General features: G+C 57.2%; 2 protein-coding genes across 2 annotated transcripts; one reads left to right on the top strand and one right to left on the bottom strand.

Annotated features, from left to right (window-relative positions):
- The first annotated feature begins 2,371 nt into the window (after positions 1 to 2,371).
- Positions 2,372 to 8,796, top strand: IGSF8 (immunoglobulin superfamily member 8). Its single transcript, XM_070951559.1, is given in 9 exon segments — positions 2,372 to 2,419; positions 2,421 to 2,493; positions 2,496 to 2,654; positions 3,674 to 4,051; positions 4,584 to 5,048; positions 5,398 to 5,823; positions 6,729 to 7,133; positions 7,277 to 7,401; positions 7,801 to 8,796. Coding segments are annotated over 8 exon segments (2,055 nt in total). The 5' UTR covers positions 2,372 to 2,386; the 3' UTR covers positions 7,393 to 7,401; positions 7,801 to 8,796.
- A 1,933-nt stretch (positions 8,797 to 10,729) lies between these two features.
- KCNJ9 (potassium inwardly rectifying channel subfamily J member 9) lies at positions 10,730 to 12,356 on the bottom strand. Its single transcript, XM_070951562.1, has 2 exons — positions 11,423 to 12,356; positions 10,730 to 11,037 (listed from the first exon to the last, which is right to left on the bottom strand). The coding sequence occupies exons 1-2, from the start codon at positions 12,354 to 12,356 to the stop codon at positions 10,730 to 10,732; spliced, it is 1,242 nt and encodes a 413-aa protein (XP_070807663.1).
- Positions 12,357 to 17,716: the final 5,360 nt, after the last annotated feature.

Raw genomic sequence — 17,716 nt, 5'->3', positions numbered from 1 at the left:
TTACAGTAGCTAATCCTTTTTTCAGGAAAGGGGAGCATATTTTGAAATGCACTCTGTAGTTGGGCGACGTTTTCTGTCTCCTTGCCCCAAATCCAAGTTTCCAGCACCAAAAGAGGGGAAAGCGCTTTTCCCTTTGATGGATCGGCTGTCCTGCGCCCATTTTCCTCAAAGAGGCTCCAGCCAGGCTGAAATCTCCTTTGGGAGGCTAAAGGGAGGGGCCCAGAGCCCCTCTTTGGCCTGAATGACATTCCCAGCTGGAAGACCGGGGCTCCTTTACACCCCTGTGAATACGGAAAGAAAGGAGACGTTCCCCTCCCCAAAAAACTTTCCATGTTATGTCAAGGAAGACAAAATATTTGCTTCTCGCATTTCTCTTGAGGTTTCCTTCTGTGAGAAGAGGGATTTTCCCCCCCCTGCTTGACCCTTCTAAGGCTGAGGGATCCAGTGTGGGGTGGAGGAAGGGCTCAGCCGGAGCAGATCTGGGCCTCCATTGTAATTCCGAGAGGAAGCTGTGGAATCCGAATGGAAAAAACCCAGGAGGGGAATGGGGGAGACCTGATTCCTGGCAGGCCAATGAAAGCAATTAGCCCGTCTCCTGCCAATGTTCCCAAGCGGCCCGGAATGAAAAGAGGACGGGGTCAACTGAGTGAACGAACCAAACGGAGGATGCAAGGAGCACAAAGCCTCCTGACTGCACCTGCCAGGCAGGGGGGCAGCTCCAAAGCTGGAGCTTGGATGCCAACCCTCCCTTGGCAAGGGCAGCTTGTGGCAAGTGAGCATGTGCAGAGGGCTCTAAGTTAGAAGCAAGCACAAGGACAAGGTAGACTCAGCTTCATATTGTGACTGTTGCTCCCAAACCTAGAAATTGCCCCTGAACCTCCTCGGGGGGGGCGCTTTTGTCTCCTCTTCGTGAGGAATCCAGGCCTCTTCCTGGGATGTGGGGGGAGGAGGGGAGGTGGCACAGGCCTCCGGTAGCCTGTGCGCTTGGGGGAAAACAGCTCCCTTCGCCAGAAGGCTCCAGGTAGGGCTGGGCAGCCCCATCTCGGCTACAGTCTGGCACCAGGCAGGGGCTGCCCCAGGGCCCCCTCAGCCCTTCTCTGCTGTGGAAAGTGGGGCAGCATGCTCAGCTGCCCCATCTTTGCCGGGCAAGCTATTCCCATCGTCAAGGGAACATGGCGGCCTTGGGCCTTCATTTCTGCAACCTGGGAAACGCAGAGGCTGCAGGCTGACTGAAAGGGGGGGGGGAGAGCTGGAGAGAAAAGAATGCCTTGGGAGGGGGGCCGGTCCTGCCACATACACCCCCCTCTTCCCAAGCTGTGTAAATAAATGCTGCTGTGAAAGAGCGCCAAGTCCACCGCAGGGAAGGGACCTGAGAGACCCAACCCCACAGGCCCTTTCGTGTGTGTGTGTGTGTGTGTGTGTGTGTGTGTGTGCGAGCGCGCACGTGAGTGAAAGCTCAGCCCCAGCTTTTGTGAGAGAACAGCTCTCTCCTTCCCTCCCTCTCCAGAGAGAGCAAACTTGAGTTGTCTCTACAAGGGGTGGTGGGCAGAGGGCTCTGGCCTTCTGGTGCGTCCAGGGTCTCCCCCCCCAAGCCAAGAAAACCCGTCTGGGTGCTGCTAACAATAACCCTGCAGGGGGCCTGATTCCGAAGGGCCGCCCACAGGGGCAGCAGGATTCCTCAGGGTCTGGCCAAGACTCAGTGTTGGGCAACTTTTGATCTTGCCTCCCTCGTAGGGTTGTTGTGAAGGAGAGAGGCTTAAAAGAACCTTGATGCATAGGTCTCCATTTGCCATAGGTCTCTGATTCTAAGGCCGATCAGTGGGCCAGTCTTATGACAAAGCTCTGTGGGGGCTGGCGCAGAATTGGAGCAACTGGTCCACTCTAGTCCGTTCTCTTGGGATACTTTCGGGGGAGCCAAGCAGGGTTGCCCAGGGCTGACAGCCAGAGTCAGGTGGCCTTTGAATACCGGTTACGTTTTTTTTTGGCTGCTCAGCTGGTGGCCACATTCACACTTTGAGGCCATGAGTTCCACAGGCGATGTTCCCGGACAACACTTCGTGTTACAATCCACACAGTACTTTGAGGGCGCCAAGGACCGGAGTCCCTTCCGACTTTCGTCCCTCCTTCGGCCGCCACCCGCTTTGATATATTTAGGGTCCCCCTGGATTTCTGAGTGTGTTGGCGGGGGTCCCTCGTTCCTGCAGGAGATCCGCTGCCTTTGCGGTGGCGTTTGGCGCCCCCTGTTGGCCGCGGGACCCGTTGCACCGTTCAGAAGGCTCCCCCGAACCGGGCATCCCGCGGAGCTCCGGTCCGTCCCCCGCCCCCACATGCCGCCGTCCGCTTTGGCCGTTTGCCCCGAGGGAGGGAGGGCGCGCGGTTCCTGGGCATGCACAGACCGCCAGGCTCCCGGGACGGCTTCCTTGGGGCGCGCGCGGCCCCGCTCTTCGCTGCGGGCGCGCGGCGGAGGCGGAGGCGGAGGCGTGGCTAGTCAGCCGAGCCCCGCGCCTCCTGGGCCCGCCGGGCTAAGGCCAGAACCGTTGCGCGCGCGGCTCGCATCCCGCCGCCTCCCCGGCCAGCCATGGATGGTCCCGCGCGGGCTCTGAGCCGCCGCCGCCGCCGCCTCGTCCTCTGCTTTCTCCTCCTGCCGGTGGCCGGTGCGTGGAAGGGCCGGTGGGGGCGCGGGTGGGTCCTGCGGCGGGCGGGCGCGTGCTTGGCGTTGGCCGCGGCGGGAAGGGCGGGCCCTGCAAGGCGGGAGACGGAAGGCGGCCTCGGCTCGCTCTCCTGCGGCCCCGCGCCGGCTGAGATGCGGTGCTTTTGAGGGCTGAGCCAGGTCCTCCCACGGGCCTCCCCGCTACAGCGCAGGAGTCTGGCCATGCACACGCCGCGACTCCGCCCCGGGTCCTCTGCAGCCCCCCGACTGTGCCCGACTCTACTTCCCTGCACGCTGAGCAGGCGAGTGAGGAGCCAGGCTGGGTCTTGGCCCGAGAAGGCTGCGTGCAAACCTAGTAAATAAGCCACGTCCCTCGTGCGGAAGGCAGGGGAGTGTGCCAGTGCTTGCCCAGTTGCCAGGGGAGGGTGGCAGCTCCAGGGAAGGGCAGGCCCTTTGCACCTGCTGTTCTCACCAGCTCCAGGCTCCTTGCGCTTAATGAGGCTGTCAGGGGATTAGGCCAGGGGTGAAATCCAGCAGGTTCTGACAGGTTCTGGAGAGCCTGTAGCGGAAATTTTGAGTAGTTCAGAGAACCGGCATGTGGATGTGGATTTCACCACTGGATTAGGTCCCTTTCTTTCGATTGGCCTTGTGTGTGTGTGGAGGGGTTGCATGGCTGGCCAGATGTGGGCTGAGCTTCCCAGTTATTTTCCAAGGTGTCTCTAGTAGAACCTCCCCTTGCAGCAGCAGTCCTGCAAAAGGCAGTGTAGCCCAGAGGGTTTTCCTGAAGCTTTTTTACCTTTAGGGACAGCCTCTGGTTGCAAAGAATTTCTAGGGCTCTTTTCAGGTTGATGTGCAGTTTGCAAAGGCCCTACCCCTGCCACTCCAGCTGGGCCCTTGGAAGAGCCCCAGCGTGGTGGGATGGGCCCCCTCCTCAGCCAAGGCACTCGGCCTCCTTTGCTCTGTTCGCCTGTCACTTGGAACTATGGAGCTACTTGGCTAACCCGCCTCTCGTTGCCCGCACAGCCCAGCTCAGCGGTGCCAGGAAGGTCCACCTGCCCCCGGGGCCCTTGTACCGCGTGGAAGGCACCACCCTCACCATTCCCTGCAACGTCTCTGAGTTCGAGGGTCTTTCTCTGCAACAGTTCGAGTGGTTTCTGTATCGCCCGTCGGCTCCTGACATCTCCATTGGCATGGTCAGCACGCGAGACCCCAACTTCCCTTACGCTGTTTTTGGGACCCGGGTGCAGGCTGGCAACGTCTCCATCCTGCGCGTTCGGGGCGATGTTGTGGAACTGCGTGTCAGGGCAATTCGGATGGAGGACACAGGGGTCTACGAGTGCTACACACCTACCACGGATTCCAAATACCAGGGCACCTATAGTGCTAAGGTGGAGGTCAGAGGTATGATTTATTTGTTTGTTTGTTTGTCCAATTTATATGCCGCCCTTCTCCATAGACTCAGGGCGGCTTACAATGCATTATAGCAATAGCCTGCATACTTTTTTGTATATACCTGCTTATTAGGGCTTTCGCCCCCCCCAAGCGGTGTTGTTCTATACAAAGTTGGCTTGTTGCCCCCACAATCTGGGTCCTCAATTTACCTACCTCAAAAGGATGGAAGGCTTGAGCCTGGTGAGATTCGAACTTGCACTAATTGCAGGCAGCTGGCAGCTAAGTGCTAGCACTTAACAGCACTTTAGTCCACTGCACCACCGAGGCATTATAACCCCAAGGTGCGTGGGGCAGGGTCCAGCCCCCAGGAACTGACTGCGGACTGGCTGCTAGGTTCATCTTGGGTGGAATCAAGGTTTGGGAAGAAGGAGAACCCCTTGCTGGTCTGGCTCACCTTCCGGGGGATGGTGGGAAGGGGCTCCCACCCCTGGCTCTGCAGAACTGACAGCATCCCTTTCCTTCTGCTCCCCCCCACCCGCAGTTATCCCCGACCAGCTCTCTGTCTCTGTTGCCCCTCCCTCTGATGCAAAGCCCGCTCTCTGGGGCTGGAGGGCTGCTCCCCCTCCCCAGTTGGTGCTTCTGGAGAGCCAGGACCTGCTGCTCACCTGCTCCGTGTCCACCGGGACCCAGCTGCACACCCACCTCTCGGCCTCCTTCACCGTCTCCGCGCCCAGCAGTCCCCGGCTGCAGCATGAGGTGATTGGGCTTCGGCGGGACTTTGCCCTAGAGGCAGCCGGGCGTTTTGCCCCACGGCGCCTGGCCCGGGAGCTCTCCCTGGTCAAGCTGGGTGACTGGAAATACCAGATGGCGCTGGACCGGCTCAGGCCAGAGGACTCCGGGACCTATCACTGCGCTGCCGGGGAATGGATCCAGGATCCTGATGGCAGCTGGCAGCAGATCACTGAGAAGCGGGTAGCCCTGGCTGATGTTTCCGTTCAAAGCATAGGTGGGTTTGCTCCTGCCCCAAACACCCCTTTATAGCCTGGGGGGGGGCTCACAGAGCCCTCATTTCCCAGGGGGGCACTCTTGTCTCCCTAAAGGGGCCCTGCTGGGCATCCCTCATAATCTCTTGGCCTTCCAACCTCAGAATTGGCACCAGGCTTTTCCAGCCTGCCAGCGTCTCTCCCTTCCCTCCCTTCTGCCTGTTGGGCCTTGAGGCCATCCTGCTCTGCGGGTACCATGGGGAGCTGATCAGTGGGATGGGGCGCATGTGGGACCGTCATGGACAGGGAGGGGCCCGTGGTCCCCCACCTCTGAGCCCGTGACCCCGTTTTCTCCCTGTGCTTTGCTTCCAGCGAACCAGTTCTTGGTGTCTGCCGGCCCCCCCAGAGCCTTGCTCAGTCCCAGAGATTCCCTGGAGCTCTTCTGCAACATTTCTGGAGCCCCCGTCCTCCTCCTGCCCCACGTTGCCTTTGCAGTCAGCTGGGAGCTGAGGAAGGAGGCTGCCGGGGAGGGGCATCTCGTCGCCCGGCTGGAGGCCAGTGGTGGGCTTGTCCTGGGCCAGAACTATGCCAACCCCAACGTGGGCACGAGGCACGTCTCTCTGCAGAAGCTGGCCTCCCCTCTGGGAGCTTTCCTGCTGCGGATCGAGTCGGCCCAGCCGGCAGACATGGGCTTGTACCGCTGTGAGGTTCAGGCCTTTTTGCGGTCTCCAAGTGCAGAGTTGCATCCGTTGGCCACCCTGAGCTCCGAGGTGATCAGCGTGGAGGTCAAGTCCCAAGGTAGCCCTTCCTCTTCCCCCACCGAGCTAACTTGGGCCCCGTAGCCTTTTGGGGGCAGGGGCATGTGAGGGCCAGCGAGGTCCTTGTCTGTCCCTTTAAAGGCTCTTTTCACTGCCGGTCTAGCTAAACTAATTTCCCAAGAGGTGCGCAAAGGTCCCGGATCTGATGCAGTGGTTGAGCCATTCTGGTTTTCTCTTTGGCTGGGATCTACAGAGATCAAATTTTCCCGGAGGCTGTAGAGCCTCTGGAACATGGCAGAAGACTTAAATAACTCCACAGTAATTAACCATAATTTGAGTCCATCCAATCAAAAAAGAGAGACGGATCATCATAATAACCTGCCAAATTCCAGAGGCCTCTATGGGCTGCTCTTCCCTCATTCGACATTGTTGCTGTTTGGGTCTTGTGGGCCCCCAGAAGGATTTTAGGAGCACTCTGTGCCAAGAAAGAGACCCCCCACTTCACTCACCACTCAAATTTAGGGTTGGGCTCAAAGGGCATTTGACTTACCATGAATTTATCTTGAATTACCATGAATTTATCTTGGCTTCTGCATTTTGTTCCATGTTTCTTGGATTTCTTGAGACTTCTTCAGTGATTTTAAAAATTGGGTGGCAAAAAAGGGATCTTTACCTGCTTTGATTAAGGGAAGCAGAAGATGGAAACGTTCCCCACAGTCCATTTGTCTTGTCAGCGCTGCCCACTATCCCATAATGACATGCATGATAACTAATGCCATGACTCTCTTAAATCTGCCTCTAGAGGAAGGAGCCCCTCTTTCCTTCCCAGCTGGAATTCTTAGCGATGACCTCCCCCCTTTTAGGAATGCTATGCTGAGCTCTTGCACCAGTGGGAGGTGGGAAGGGCTCCTGCCCCCTTCTCAGACTGCCTCCTTCTCCCCACAGCGGTGGTGCTGGGGGCCGTTGCATGGCTGCCCTTGCCCACCCTCTACCGTGGCAGCACAGCTGACGTTCGGTGCAACGTCTCCGTGGAATCGGCTCAGGATGTCCACCTGTCCCTCAGCTGGTGGGCAGAGCTGCCACAGCCGGATTCATCCCCTCTCGGGGTCATCTTGGCTTCCGTGGACCGTGAGGGGGTGGCGCAGCTAGAGAAGCCGCCATCTGGAGGGGTCCTGAGCGTGGATAAAGTGGGGCCGCAGAGCCACCGGTTGCGCCTGCATGCGGTCCAGCCGACCGATGAAGGGGGCTACCATTGCGCTGTGACCGCCTGGGTACGCTTCCCCGACCGCAGCTGGTATCAGGCTGCTTCGGTAAAGTCCAATGTGGTCACTGTGTACCCGTATCCGCTGGGTGAGTAGAGCCCGGGCCATTTCGGCCTCGAGTCTTCCCTTGCTTTGGGCCCCGCTTCCTCTCGACCCCTCCCCTGCATGAAGAGGCGGCCTTTGCTCCCAAGAGCTGATGCCCTTCCTTCCTTCCTTCCCTTGCTTCTTCAGCCATGGACACCCTCCTCGTCCCTCTGGCGGTCGGGATCTCCAGCGCCCTCCTCCTGGGGGTCTCCATCCTGGTCTCAGTCACCTGCTGCTTCATGGCCAGGCTGCGCAAGAGGTGAACCCCAGAGGTGAGCAGGTCTCCCTTGTGTGTGTGTGTGTGTGTGTGTGTGTGTGTGTGTGTGTGTGTGTGTGTGGAGTGGGGGGTGTTGTGAGAAGAGGGGCTCAATCAGTCGTGGCAGGGCCATCCGCCGAGCATAGGGGGCAGCTGACCAGGCAGCCCCAAGAAGAGGGTTGCGTCAAAAGGAGCCCCCCCCCCCCCCCCCGAAGGGCTAAACTCCTTCCGTGGCTTCCGGAGACAGTTCCAGGGATGTTGCCAGAGGCTGCTTTCTGGGGGCAAAATTTAGGAGAGCCTCAGCCAGTTGCCACTCCTCTGTTCTTCCCCACCCCCCACCCACATCCCAAGAGGCAGTGGGTATTTTAGGCCCATCTGACTGACCCGTCTCTTCTTTCTGTTGTTTCCTGCATAGCGTTGCAATCTTGCCAGTCGCCAAGATGGTTCCTTCTCAGCCAAATCTCTCCGCTCCGTGTCTGTTTTCGTTTTGCCTGAGGGCCAGTGGAGATGGACTTCCCTTCATCCCCCTCCCCTCCATCTGCAGACCTTGCTGCTGCCCTGCTTAACAACATTGGTGGCTGCTTCCTGCTCAACAAGGCAGCCGTGTCTTCTGGCTCCATCCGTTTGGACTCTGGCGGAGCGTCCTGGAGACTCACCTGAAGGCCATCTCCCAACACCCGGATTGTGCCGGATGAACCCCTTGAGGGATCAGGGGCACCATTCCATCCCACGCCTGGCCTCCTGAGGATCTGAGCCTCCCCCTCCCCTGGCCTTGGTTTCCTGGTGCCAAAGTTGCTGCCGGAGTCCCTGATGGGCACAGGGAGATGCCATAGCAACAGGCTGCACCCAGCGGAGGAACCGGGCACCATGGAGGCCGCACAGCAGAAGGGCCGGAGCAGAGCAGCCAACATCTTTTGGCTTTTGAAGAAGAGCAGCTCTGTGTCCACCAGCTGGGTTGTTTCCAGCCGGGGTGGGTGGGTGCTTTGTTTCTGCCCCTCTCTGCAAACGTCCCAAGCACTCAATCCCAGCAGGCACCTCTGGACTTCTCTAGGAAAGCAGCGGTGCCATCAAAGGAAGCAAGTCATCTTGAAGTCATTTGTGTTGTGTGTGAGTTGTGTGTGCATGCAAGCGGGAGACTCTTATTTGGCTCCCCGTCCAAATTCCGTTGCCAGCAGGAAAGGCCAGGCTGTGCCCACAGCTCAGTGCCTGTCCAGCGAGAGTGGCTTTGGGCTCCTGGCATCCTACAGGCGTCTTCTGTACGTGCCCTTTTGCCCTTCGCTACCCAGTTCAGAGGGAAGAGGGTGAGACCTGCCCAGCCAGGCCCTCCCAACCCAGGGAGGGGAGAAGCTCTCAAACTTGAAAATAAATGTTCATGGGGCCAAATGGGGTTTTAATAAAAACGTGAACCGCAGACTCACTTCCAAGTTTTCTGTCAAGTTTTCTGAAGGCCTAGATGCAGGAGCCACAAGATCTGGCAGAATAGGGCAGGGAGGCAGCTTTGAAACAGGCTGGCTGGGAACTATGGGAGTTGAGCTCCTGGGCATCAAGAGGGCACTGGGAGAAAACTGCCGAGCGGTATCTGAAGGGGCAGCTCTGTTCCTCTGAAGGGGAAGTGAGGCGGATTCTGGGCTGCCATTTACTCACAGAGGCGTCTAAGTATGAGGGAGTTGATTGAACCCTCTAGGCCTAGAATTTCCTTAAAAGGGCTTTGGGGCCATGGGGGGGTCTCCCCAAATTTGGCCCCATCATGGCTTTTTGGCCCGATCTCTTGTTCTGGGGACCCTTGGAGGAGCTGCACTACCCTTCCCTGGCCAGGAGCAAGAGGGGGCGCTGCAGGGCAGCAAAACCGCAGCTGTGAAAGGCTGCTCAAAATGCTTAACTGGCTTTTAGGAAATCCACCCCCCCCCCACCCCGTTTTCCAGCGTAAACTGTCCTGTAAAGCATCTTCCTTTGCCAAAGAAGACCGGTTTCCAAAAAGATCTGCCTAGTTTTGAGCATAAGGGAGGAAAAGAGACAAGTCCCATTCATTCCATGCGCTGGGGAGGCATTTCTCCCCCTCTCCCCAATCTGCCATAGGGCCTTGTGGGGAAGGTGGTGAGGTAAGCCAACTATCTCAGCTGCTTTGGAGAGAAAAAGGGATAAATAAAGGCCCCTTTAGGGTCTTCGGGATCTTAGGAATGAGAGTGGGATGGTGGGTAACAATTTGAAAGTAAAATCTATTCCAGGTTTCATTGGCTCCCCTGATACAAGGGGAGCCCACAAATGTTCAATACGCCACCCTTGTGTCCATTTTCTGGGCTTCAAACCTTCTGGGTGACCCTCTTCGGGCTTTTGAGTTTCATATGCAAATATATGCAGACGCACAATTCCTTGGTTGCACAACTCATCTAGTAAGGTTTATTTCAAAATATGGAATGTTGATATACCTCTTAATCCATATCATAAATCAACCTCCCCCCCTTTTCTTGTCCTGTGGGGGAAACAGCCAGCCATGCGGGGTCTGATGGGCGGAGAAAACTCGCTAATCGAAATGGTCTCTTTGGGGGCCCCCGTCCCCAACTCTGGCAAAGGAGATTTTCAGCCGCTCCCCAGGGCTTTGGGCGGGGTCACATTTCTCCCGACATCCCCCTGGGGTCTCCGTGGTCTTTGGCATGCCCAAAGCGAACTGTGCAGTGTTTTAAAAAAAAACATTGCCTACATTGTGCAAAAGTGTCCGCTTGGAAACCACATGGTCTCCCGGGGTGGGGGGGGCAAGGAGAGCAGGCAGGGCATTCATGGTCCTGACCGATTGTCTTCACTGCCTCCTTGTTTGTGCAGCCACCTCTTCACACCTTTCCTCGTCGTCCCCCAGTTGCCCCCCAGGCTACTCCTTTGTTGCACTGAGTCTCTTCCCCCGTTTGAGCTCAGGAAGCTAAGCAGGGTCAGGTCCGGCTCGGGCTTGCATGGGAGACCACCTGCGCTCGGGGCTTGGCTGGGAAGCCCTGGAAGCAGGAAGGGCCAAAGCCCCCTCAGTCTCAGTGCTGAGAAAACCACAAGGGTGCATCTGTGGAGCCCCGCTCCCCTCCAAAGGCCTCGTCTTTCCTAGCAATGGGTCTGGACCCCCATTGGATATGGTTTCCAGTTCCACGTTGCCTCCTGATGGCTTCAGTTGCCAGCTTCCTGCCCACGGGCGCTTTCAGGAACAGCTTCTCTCTGTTGAGTCTCTCTTGCACGGTCTGTGCTGCTAACCCCCAAGGTCAAACCGGCCAGAGGGCTTCACTTGCCCAGACGGCTCCCCTGCCCCCTCTGGGCGCCTTGTGCCATAGCCCAGGCTTTCTGGCTCACTCTGCCCGTCCAGCGGTCTCTTAGACCTTGGACTCACTCTCGGTGGCAGTGAGGTTCCCGTTCCTCTCTTTCTCCCCCTTCTCTGTCCCTTCCTCCACCTTCTCATCCAGCCGGCTGGGGATGGACCAGTAGAGGTGGGCGTCCATGCGAGCTGCAGCTTCTGCCATCTCCCGGGCGCTGCAGCTGGGTGTGGGCACCTCGAAGGTCTGGTGGAAGCTGTTGTAATCCACCTCGTAAAATCCATCCTCCAAGCTGAGGACCGACATGAAGCGATGTCCCCACAGGACCTCGTCCACCAGGTAGGAGCTCCGGGCTTGGCACGTCATCCCTGGAGGGAAATCGACATTTGGGTAGGGGGAGCAGGACAAGGACGAGCTTCCAGTTCATAAACATTCATTTCTAATATGTCCGTGTAATCCTAATTCTGCTCTCCTGAACCTATTGGGAAGGACCCTTCTTTTGATACCCATCCGAGTCTGGGGGCTCTTTCCAAAGCCGTCTTGATGGAGGGCCAAGATGGGACACACACAACCACAGGCACATGGCTAGGAGTGGCTGGGGGTGGGGGAACCAAGCCAAAACGCCTTGGCTTGAAAAAGGGGGCACGCCTGTGCTGAAGCTCTCCTCCCTGCCCCCCCTTCAGAAAGCTGCTTCTGCATCCCTGGCCTCTTTTGGAGCCCAGAGACTCCCCCCCGCAGCCCCCACCCACCTACCTGTGGCCTCCACCATCCCTTCCAGGATCACCACGATCTCAAATTCATCCTTCCGCAGCTGCTCCTTGGACACCTCCCAGAAGGGGCTCTGCTCGTTGATTTCGTGGCTGATGATCAGCGGGGAGACAAGGAAGAGGCGGTCGTCGCCCGTCTCGAAGCCCACGCTGATGTCCGTCTGGTTGAGGGGGATGAACTCCCCTTCCTGGGTCTGCTTGGACTTGATAAGCTTGGCCCGGATCGAGGCCTCCACGATATGGGAGTTGCGCAGATCCCCCACCCGGAACATGAGGCAGAGGTGGTCGTCCCGCAGCGAGATGACGGCGTGGGAAGAAAACACCAGGGTCTCCGCCCGCTTGTTGGGCTGGGAGATCTTGACGAACATGCAGCCCACCATGAAGGCGTTCACCATGGAGCCCAGGATGGCCTGCAGCAGGAGCAGCACGATGCCCTCGGGGCACTTGTCGGTGATGACCCGGTGCCCGTAGCCGATGGTGGTCTCGGTCTCGATGGAGAAGAGGAAGGCCGAGACGAAGCCGTTGAGGTTGTTGACGCAGGGGGTCCAGGCATCGTCCCCCAGGTGGTCCAGGTCGCCCCGGCAGTAGGCGATGAACCACCAGATGAGGCCGAAGAAGAGCCAGGTGACCGCGTAGGCCAGGATGAAGACCAGCAGGCTGAAGCGCCACTTCAGGTCGACCAGAGTGGTGAAGATGTCGGTCAGATAGCGGTAGGTCTCCCGCACATTCCCGTGCTGGACGTTGCACTTGCCGTCCTTCTCCACGTAGCGCTGGCGCCCACGCTTCTTTTCGGCCTTCTCGGGGCCCTCGCCCAGGCGCCGCAAGGCCGCCGACTTGACCGGCTGTGAGGGAAGGGGCGCTTTGCCCTCAGAGACGGGGGTCTTGGGGATGGCAGAGAAAGCCGGGTTGTCTTTGGCCATCGTAGCGCCGGGCGGCCTCCAGATCTGCAAGGAAAGCCAAGCCGGAGCCCAGAGTGAGGAGGGCAGCACGGAGGAAGCCCACAGGAAGAATTTCTCTGGGGCAAAACTGAGCATTACTAAGCTGCTTTGGGGAGCGGATATCAAGTTAAAACCCATGGCTGGACTGGTTGTGGTGTGTGTGAAAAGAGGGGTGGTGGTGACCCCTTTTGGAGGGCGCCCACTTGGGAAGCAGAGCTTGAGAATTGGACCATGTTCCCAGGAGGCTTCTGGGTGTCTGTGGGGTGAACTTTGCCCTTGCCAGAAACACACCCTCTGGGTTTGTGCAAAACATGGACTCATCAGCTGACCATGCGTGTTGGCTTTGCACAGTTGCAAGCAAACAGAGCACAGACCCCACCCATCCCATGCACACAGCCCTTTCGTGCATTTTTGCTGAGCATTTCAAAATCTGCAGATGGTTTGGGGGTCCAGAGCAGAGGCAGAGCAAGGAGCAAATCCTGCCAGTGTCTAAGGGCCTAAGGGTGGGTGGGGGGGAGGGTGGATGTTTGCTCAGTCTGTTGTTTTTCAGGAGCTAGGCTAGGCTGTTCTGTTGCAGGGTCAGCCCTTGTCGCCACACTTCCTGCGAGGCAAGTAGGAGAAGGGAAGGCGGAGGGCACCTCCAGCAGTCGAGAAACTACCCAGATGGCCTTCTCCAATTAAGAGGCGGGCTATTTTTAAACCGTGCCCACACTGTGAAACTGATTGATGTTGCGCCATTTAAATGAGCAAAGGTTCTCCTCCTCTGTAAATATTCTCCAGGCTGTTTCCTTGGGGTGGGGGTGGGGAGTGACCCTTGAGCCTGTCTGAAAGATTCCGGTGGAGAGAGAGAAAGAAGGCTGGGTGTGGCAGGAACACACCCTCGTCCTTGAATACAGTTTATCTAGAGACTCTGCTGGGTCGCAGGTTCTGGACGGGCCGATCGACACCTGCTTTCAGACAAGCTTCTTGGGTATAAAGTGGAAATCGGGCAAACCCACAGAGAAGAAAGAGGACAATCCTGTTGTGATAGGCTAAGAGGAACTCCAGGGCTGGGGTTTGTCTGTCGGAAGGAGAGGGGTGGCCTGAAAAATGTTTCAGGATTCTCCTCTAGTTCAGGGACCGTAGAAGAGAATCTGCTTGGCTGCTATAATGACAAGGGCCTGTTCTCTGCCCTAGTGAGATCCATTTCCATTTTTCCTGGACTGGGTGGGGGGAACGTTCATGAAGCCCTATTTATCTCCCCCTTTCTCCCCTGAGGGCACGGAGTGAGTTGGCAGCTGCAGGTGTAAACTTGCTGAGTGATGGACCTCCATATGCCACATGTTCTATCAGAAAAAGGGGGCAGAATTGTGTTTTCATGGGGGGGGGCAGTTTGGCTGCTCTGCATGGCCCCCAACCTCAAACCCACTGGTTTTTCTGCCTTACTGGTCCCATCCATTCCCTCATGTGCCAGAAGAGAAGGCAGAGAGGTTAGCTGAGGTACTTTGTTCTCCCTCTGGAGGACACAGGCCCTGGGTGGGGATCCTACTGGCCAACAGCGGTCCCACACACTCAACCCTTGTGCCAGGGCACCCACAGGATGGCCCCTGTGCTGAGCTGAGCCTGCAGGCAATCAGCCTATTAATAATCAGGCCTGCCTCCAGCCTCCTAGCAGGCTCCAAATCCCTCTGGCTCTGGAGGCTGAGCATCTCCTGAGTTGGTGTGAAATATCATTTATTTAGCCTAAGGATGTTTTTATTAGGAAATAAGATGAAGAGTAATAACTGTGTTGACATTCATATGGAAAAGAATGCCTGGTAAAGTTCATAGAGAGAGCTGCTGATTTTTTTCCCTCTTCCTACTGCACAGGGCTGTTTTACAAGCCCAACACACGTTTTAGATTAATAATACGGGAGAGCGCACCTATATTCAAATCCCCTCCCCCAAATTTGACCGAAGGCGGCCTATCCAACGGAATTGCTATTCCAATGAAGGACGCACCAGAAGGCGCCAGAACTCAGCTCTGCCCCGATTCCTGAAAAGAAGGCTCCATCGAATCGGGGGACCTCAGAAGCCCCCGGAACAGGAAGGACTGACACGCAAGCCCCCAGCTCGGGCAGAGCCGCCAGGGACCCCAGCCTCCCCCCTCCCCCTCCCCGACCGCGCCAGCAATGGGCTGGAGCTGTTCTCACCTGGTGGTGCTGAAACGGCTCCGCGCTCCGGACTGGGCGATTGCAGCGGCTCCGCCTCGCACACTCATCTCGTCCGCCGCCCGCAGGACATCCCTGGCCGGGGGGTGAAGCCCAGACCCAGACGCTCGGGCCCACTTCCTCCTCCTCCTCCTGCTCCTCCTCCTCCTCCTCGGCTTCCTCCTAAATTTAGCTCAGCTCCGAGCCCGATCTCTCTTCCTCTCCCTCCCTCCCGATGTGTGTCATCTACCCCCTTCCCAGGCGCCCTTTCTTCCCTACCGTCACCAAGGCAACTGCTCTGGACGTCCTCTGGCTGGGATGCTGAATTGCACGGGGATGCGCATGAAAACCTGGGCGCACAGATCCCTCGACCAGCAGGCAACGGAGGGGAGCAGGGTCCTTGCTGGCAATTGATGGCCTCAGGTACAATACATCTCCAGGCCCAGGCTTCCCAGTGGAGGTCCCTGCGGGGCTGGTGAACTACAACTGACATAATCAGCAGCTGGCATATCCTCCTGCCAGCCATGCAAGACAAGGAAAAAAAAACAGGCATCTCTTAAAAGAAGCAGAAAGGCAGCTGATTCACCTTCCATGGCTTTTTATGGGGTTGTTGGTTTTTTGTTGTTGTTGTTGTTTTTTGTTTTTTGATCTGGGGAGGTGAGATACCAAGTTCCAGAAGTATCCAGAGGTGTCTCAGAAACTGCAGCCTTCTCTCACCCACCCTCAGCTCAGGCAGGAGATCTGGGGGTGGGGGGGTGGGGAGGGGAAGAATCTTCCTTGCTGAAGAGGACACCAACTCAGCACTGCCCCACAGCTCCTAGTCAGCCTGGGCTGATCCTGAAAAAACGTAGTGGAGTTGGATCTGGTTAAGGCTTGGGTAGGAGAGCACCGGTAAATCCCATGGATGAAAGTGGAGAAAGCATTCAGGAAAAAGGAATGACACTTGCCCTCCTTTTGCTTCCCAAACCCCAATTTGGAAGTACAGTATTTGGCTCCTGTCCACAGAGGTGTTCAGGAGACACAGTGCAATGGCCACACCCAGCATCCTGTGCTGCCTTTCCTTAAAATGTTTCCTATGACAAAGGCAGAAAAGGCTCCGGATTCTCCCCCAACACCCAAAGGGTCTCTGGCGCTGTGCAGAGCAAGGGAGGGAGGGAGACAGATGAGGCCAGCTGTGCCTGTTAGGCAAAGGAATATACCGATCGAACTGCTTAGCGGCCAGTTGCAAGGTGGGCAGAACCCGTGGGAGAAGATGGCAAGGGATATCGATAATAACAGCAAATATATCACATGAAAAAACATGTCAAGAACCCCCCAACCGCATCCCCACCCCTGAAGCCGAGCTTCTGGCTCAGCTTTTTATTTGGTGCGTTAGTGGAACTGGCTTGGTGGTCCCTGGGAACACAGACCCACTCAAAGGGTTTCTGCTCAATGGGGCCTGCTCGGCTTCTGCTATGCAGAACCAAGAGGCCCGTTTCCTGCTTGGCATTTTTTTTCCAACGGTACCAGCATAATCTGAAAACAAAGAGGAAACAAAGTGGATTTAGCTTAGAAGCGAGAGAATTTTGAAAGGGGGAGGGTTTTGCCTGAAGAAAGATCTGAAGAAAGGAACCGGGGTCAAGGTTCATGACCTTCATTTTCTAGAACAAGAAAAAGAAACGGAGCACTTGAAAACACGGAGGTTCACCCTGGAAAAGGCCAGGCGCAGGGCCTGCCTTGCCTTCTCACCCCAGCAGTTCCCTGCTTGACAGGCAGAGGGCGCAGGAACCTGCTGAGGGCCTGGAAGGGCTTCCAGCTGCTGCAATCTGCAGCCTCCGGTCAGGGCAGTGGCCCACAGGGGGTCCCTCTACTCCAGACTAGGCAACTTGTGAGCCCTGAATATGGGTCCCAGAGGAACACCAGACTCCTTCCTGTAGAATCCGAGTCCAGTCACTAAAATCACTGACAGGGGGCCTTCTCTGACGCTTCTGCTCACTCTGGCTTGTGAGGGGCTTCATCTGGGGCAGGGGCTGCATGCAGGGACTGCGCTACCAGGCAAGTTCAGCTTCTCTCCCCACTGAAGGTGGAGTGGCGGAGCATGGAGGAGAAGCAAATATATATATATACCCATCCTGTGAGGCGGCTGTCTGCCCTGTGTCATCCCCAGCAAGGACGCCTGAACAGAGATGAACGTCCCCTGCAGGCAGAAGGCGAGTGGCTTTTGAAACCTTTGGGTCTCTCTGCCTGTTCTGCTGCTCCCTTCCTCCTGTTGCCCTGCCTGGCCACTGCCCCGCCTCTGCCCGCCTTGCCTTGTGACCCTTAGCATGGATGGAGAGCTGTGATTTCCAGCTCATTAACTTTCTACTAAAACTTTAACCCCCTGGCTTCTCCAGTGGGGGCCCCCTCCTCCCCTCCCCTCTAGTCCCTGGCCAAGTCCTCTCTCCTTTCTTTCTCTTTCTGTCCCTTTTTTCCTTTCTTTTGCACTCTCCCCTTCCCCCCACTCCTTTTCCTCTTCCTGCTTCTCCATTCTCCACAATTCCTGGCAAGGCTCTCGTCTGATAGGCCGGCTAAGGACGTCAGTCGCTTCCCTCGCTGCCCCCTCCTTTAAAAAAAAAAATCCTTTCATTCACTTGAAGTTGGACAAACTTTTGTCAGCCGCCGAAAGGGGGAAAAGAAGGAGGCATAAAATCCATGGGGGAGGCTCAGCCGTGCAGAGCCGGGGCAATGCTGATTTGATGGTGGACGCGCCTCACCGCTCATCCTCACGGTCTGCGCAGCCTTGCAGCCTCTGCCTCTCCAGCCCTGTGGGAGAAGGATCCGCCTGTGGGCAGGTTGGAGAACAGGGGAGCGGACGCCTTCCTGACCAGGCGGGCAGTGAGTGAAGGTCCTCTCCAGGTGACGGTCCCCCAGTTTGCAGTCCAAGCCTTCGCCAAGCTCAAGGTAAGGCAGTCCCATCTTGGACTTGGGCAGGAGGATGTGGGAGGGTTCAAAGTCCCCCCCTCGGTCAAGGCCCCGCTTGCTGGCATATCTGATGGGGTGATGCAGCAGACGAGAGGAGGAGGATTTGCTAAGGAGCCCCTTCTGGAGTTTCCACAGGTGATGGGGATGGATACAACCCGCAGAAGAGCACAGAATTCAACTGCCTTAGCAACCTCTGCCTGCCTTGACTCTCCTCCGGGGGACAAATGGCTTTCC

The sequence above is a fragment of the Pituophis catenifer genome, unplaced genomic scaffold, assembly GCF_029215685.1.
Source record: "Pituophis catenifer annectens isolate HBS135680 unplaced genomic scaffold, rPitCat1.0.hap2 SCAF_10, whole genome shotgun sequence".
NCBI classification, from domain to species: domain Eukaryota; kingdom Metazoa; phylum Chordata; class Lepidosauria; order Squamata; family Colubridae; genus Pituophis; species Pituophis catenifer.
Note: the sequence above shows the minus strand (reverse complement) of the source record. Positions and strands in the feature narration are given on the sequence as shown.

Excerpts from the sequence above, each read along its gene's own strand:
- KCNJ9 (XM_070951562.1), bottom strand. The coding sequence starts at position 12,356 with ATGGCCAAAGACAACCCGGCTTTCTCTGCCATCCCCAAGACCCCCGTC. Across the intron at positions 11,038-11,422 it reads AGGGATGGTGGAGGCCACAG|GGATGACGTGCCAAGCCCGG; the intron begins GTAGGTGGGTGG and ends ATTTCCCTCCAG.